Consider the following 5000-nt stretch of genomic DNA (forward strand, 5'->3'; position numbering starts at 1 on the left):
TATCATCATCATCATCATCTTCATTATTGTCATTATCATTATTATTATCATTATTATCATCATTATTATTGTTGTAATTATTATCATTATTATTATTGTTATTATTATCATTATTATTATTATTATTATTATTATTATTATTATTATTATTATTATTATTATTGTTATTGTTATTATTATCATTATTATTACCATTATCGATATTACCATTACTATTATTAGTAACATTATTATTGTTATTGTTAATATCATTATCATTGTTATCATTGTAACTATTGTAATCATTATCGTCATCATTATTATTACTATCATACTTACTAGTAGTAGTAATATCATCACCATTTTTATCATTATTATTATCAATGTTACTAGTATCATAATGATCATTATTGTTGTTATAATCATTATCATTATTTTTATCATTATTATTTTCATTATCATCATTATAATAACTACGACTATTACTATTGTTAGTAGTGGGAATATTAAGAGCAGTAGTAGAAGTATCAAGATCATCATCATCATCATTTTTGTCATCATCATCATCATCATCATCACTATTATTTTCATTATCATTATTTTTATTGTATTGTAATATAATTGTAATATAATTGTAAATCTAGTGTTAAAGGTAAAAAGGATATCTATAGTTATTATACTTATATGAAGCGAGAATGTATTACAGTAATTAAGTCTTTTATCAAACATTAAGTTTATTTCGAAAAAAAACAATAATGACAGGAAACAGACAGATTTACAGACATTCAGGATTGAAAAGAACATATTTTTAGCTGTTTATGATTATCTGATCTGTGTGTAGGGGGGGTGGGGGTGTTATGTGTGTTTGTGTGTGTGTGTGTGTGTGTGTGTGTGTGTGTGTGTATGTGGGTGTGGGTATGTGTGCGTGCGTGTGCATTTGTATCCGTGTTCACAAATACACATTCCTCAACAGCAAATTTATATCATCTCCATCGCCAACAAACAAACAAAAAAACAAACAAAAAAAACGAAAGAAAACAACAAATTTCGCTTAAAAAAAAAAACAAAAAAAAAACGAAACGAAACAACAAATTTCGCTTAAAAAAAAAAAAAAAAAAAAAAACAGCCTCCGCCTCCAACAGACCGATGACGTCAGTACGTGACCTTGACCGCTTGACCTGTCTTGACCGATTCATCGAGGGCAGAGGCGATGATAGACACACGGAGGGTGTTCTCGCCGGACAGCAGGTTGTCGTCCAGACCTGATAGATAATAGTGGTTTGGGGAATTGATAGATAATAAGGGTAGCAGGTAATAATGGTTGATAATAAGGATAGCAGGTAATAATGGTTGATAATAAGGATAACAAGTAATAATGGTTGATAGTAAGGATTAGAGGTAATAATGGTTGATAGTAAGGATAGCAGGTAATAATGGTTGATAGTAAGGATAACAAGTAATAATGGTTGATAGTAAGGATAACAAGTAATAATGGCTGATAATAAGGATAACATTTAATAATAGTTGGATAATGGTCATAATCTTAACAGATGATGATAGGTAATGATATTAGATGATAATGCTTATAGATGATATTAAAAGATTATGGTAATAATTGATAATAATCATATAATAATAATAATAATAATAATAATAATAATAATAATAATAATATCCCCGAATATTCCCCTAAAAAAATTCCCTCCCTAGAAACCAAAGAAAAAAATCCCCATGAAATATAAGCAGATAAAAAATGCTAATAAAATAATGATAAAAAGAACACCTTCCTGTCAAAAAACAATAATAATCAACAAATGAATAAATAAATCAAAGCTTCGGAACTAAGCTTGCGTTACGTTGTCTTACTCTTTCAAACTGCACTTGATTAGAAATTAGTATTCAATAATAAATACGTAAATCAATAATAAAGAAAAGAAAATAATAAAAAGAAAAAGGCAAAAACTAAACCAGAACAAAATCCCGAAAAATTCCTGAGAATTTCCCTAAAAAAATACGCGATGTCGCCTCACTCATTCAAAGTCCACTTTGATTTTTTTTAAATATATATAATAGACAATAAATAAATAAATAATGAAAATATAAATATAAACAGAAGAAAAAAATTAAACAACAACAACAAAAAAAAATATCTGGTAAATAATACCTAAAAATTCCCCTAAAAATTCCCCTAACAACCCCCTCCTTCCCCTAGGATCAAACCTTGCACGACATCGTCTCACTCTTTTCAACCTTATTTTGCATTTAAAAAAAAAGTAACAATAAACAATAATGAAACAAACATATAATAAAACATAGTTATAAAAAAAAACACCAAACCAGGAAAAAAAATCCCTAAAACTCAAAAATTCCCCCCCAAAAAAATCCCTAAACCGCCCTTTCCCTCCCCCAGGAACGAACCTTGAACGACGTCGCAGAAGTGATCGAGTTCCCTCACATATCCCTCGTAGTAACGCGAGGGGAAGGAGTGCAGGATGGGCGGCTCCGTGTCCCCCGCCTCCGTCGCCCGCCGGATCTGGTATGGGCGTTCGTTGTGGGCGCTGAGCATGCCCTTAGGGCCGAAAGCCTGTGAGGGCGGGGGAGGGAGAGGGAGTGAGTGGATGGGAGTGGGTGAGGGGATGTGGGTGGATGTGGATGAATGGGTGTTTTTTTAGGCGGATGGGTAGGTGGGTGAAGGATGGGTAGGTGGGTGAAGGGTGGGTGGGTGGGTGAATGAATGAGTGAGTGAGTGTCTGGGTAGGTTAGCAACTAATTGAATAAATACATTTATCAATAAATCAATCAATCAAAATAAGAAAACGAACAACAATCCCTCGCACAACCCCCCCACCCAAAAAAAAAACAAAAAAAAAACCGACTCTGCAAACGACACCGATCCTTCGGCACTGACCTCGAGGCGCTGGTCGTACCCGTAGACGGCGTTGCGGCTGAGGTCCGTCATGGAGAGGGCGCCGCTCGAGAACCTCATGGTGAAGGCCACCGTGTCGTGGTCGCCGATGTCACGCACCTCGGGAATGAAGGAGGAGGCGGCGCCGTAGACCTCGACAGGGTACTCGCCCATCACCCAGCAGATCAGGTCGATGTCGTGAACGGCGCAGTCGTGGAAGATTCCGCCTGTCGGGGAGGAGGAAGGGGGAGATGGGTGAGGGAGGAGGAAGGGGGAGATGGGTGGCTGAGGGAGGAGGAAGAGGGAGCTGGGTGGCTGAGGGAGGAGGAAGAGGGAGATGGGTGGCTAGAGGAGGAGGAGAATTTGTGTGTGTGGTGTGGGTGGGCGGGTGTAGGTTTGTGTGTGTGTGAGAGAGAGAGATGGAGGGGGAGAGAGAGAGAGAGAGTGAGAGAGAGAGAGAGAGAGAAAGAAAGAGAGAGAGAGAGAGAGAGAGAGAGAGAGAGAGAGTATTCTTATGCGTATGCGTATGCGTGAGTGCCAGTGCATGCGTTCGTACCCTATACGCACGCATGTATATCGCCTCGACCCGACCAGCCATCCCAACTCACCCGACTGCTTGAGGTACTCAATGGAGGGCAGCGGCGAGTCCCTGGCCACCGTCTTGACCAAGTGCACCTGGCCGATCGCCCCCGCCTGCACCTCCTTCTGAAGCTGGCAGAAGCTCGGGTCGAAGCGCCGGTTGAACGCGCAGATCAGAGGCTTCCCCGTCTGAGGAAAGAGGGTAGAGATATAGACGAAATAAGATAAATGAAAAGGGAAAGGGAGAGAAAGAGAGTAAGAAAGAGAGACAGACGGAGAGAAAAGGAGACAGATAGAGGGTAAGATAAATATAGACATACTGACAGGGAGAGACGAACACGGAAAAGGAACATATGGTAGTGAAGCGAAGAGATAAACGAAAAGTAAAGGAGAGAGAGAGAGAGAAAAAAAAAGAGAGAGAGAGAGAATACATAAATAAACAAAAACAGTCAGAAACAACAAGCAGAACAACGAAGGGAAGTACAGAAAAACACAAGAATATACCGAAGGCCTCTTCGCATGTATTGCCCTGATGAAGCAATAAATGCGAAAAGGCCTTCGACATATTCGTGTGTTTTCCTGTACTTCCCTTCGTTGTTTTGCTCGCAGTTTGTTCGACACAAATTCCACAAGCAGAAACAAACTCGCCTTCTGTGCGATCTCGTAACAATGCTTAGCGCTCTCCATTTCCTCGGCAATAGGCTTCTCGCACAGCACGGCCTTGCCAGCCTTCAGCGCCTTTGTCACCAGGTCTCTGTGCAGGTGGGTGGGCGTGGCAATCACCACACCGTGAAGTCTGTGGGCGGGGTGAGAACTTATAGACTTGGGCGGCACGTAGTAGGGAGATTAACACTAAGAGTATAGCACCTACTTTAAAAAAGGAAAATAACAATAACATCAAAAATGACGTGTGCATGCCGAAACGCATCCTTAAAGCTATTTCAAAATTTCCAAGAAACAAAAAAAAATCGTATTAGGTCCATTTTCTATCACAGATTATATTGTTTTTTGTTTTTATTTTTAATAAGAATCTAATAAAAAAGGATAATGGCCAACCTATCACTTATTTTTTCACCTTAATCCACCAGTACGTTTGTTGCATAATGTTGCTGACAGAACAATAAGGGAAAAAAACACCAGTGAACCAACCAAATAAATATTTGCAAAACATTATCTCCTCCATTTAGTGGAGGCGGTGGTTAAGATGATAAATGAGTAATATTAAAGGGCAATGATAACATCAAAATTTATAGTGATAGTGATAGATATATTATAATTGTTTATATCCATAACATGATTATTTATATATATATATATATATATATATATATATATATATATATATATATATATATATATATATGTATGTATGTGTGTGTGAGTGTGTGTGTGTGTGTGTGTGTGTATATATACATATTTACATATATATACATATATATATATATATATATATATATATATATATACATATATATGTATATATAATATATATATATATATACATATATATATATATATATATATATATATATATATA

General features: G+C 36.9%; 1 protein-coding gene across 1 annotated transcript in view; it reads right to left on the minus strand.

Annotated features, from left to right (window-relative positions):
• Positions 1-659: 659 nt before the first annotated feature.
• Positions 660-5000, minus strand: part of LOC119574606 (inositol 2-dehydrogenase-like) — an 11200-nt gene continuing 6859 nt past the window's right edge. The window contains exons 5-9 of the mRNA XM_037921944.1: positions 4112-4259; positions 3493-3652; positions 2888-3111; positions 2398-2563; positions 660-1241 (exon numbers count right to left, since the gene is read on the minus strand). Of these exons, the coding sequence (XP_037777872.1) occupies positions 1132-1241; positions 2398-2563; positions 2888-3111; positions 3493-3652; positions 4112-4259 (808 nt within the window). The 3' untranslated portion in view covers positions 660-1131. The remainder of the gene's footprint in view (positions 1242-2397; positions 2564-2887; positions 3112-3492; positions 3653-4111; positions 4260-5000) is intronic.

The sequence above is a fragment of the Penaeus monodon genome, chromosome 6 (genome assembly GCF_015228065.2).
Source record: "Penaeus monodon isolate SGIC_2016 chromosome 6, NSTDA_Pmon_1, whole genome shotgun sequence".
Classification (NCBI taxonomy): domain Eukaryota; kingdom Metazoa; phylum Arthropoda; class Malacostraca; order Decapoda; family Penaeidae; genus Penaeus; species Penaeus monodon.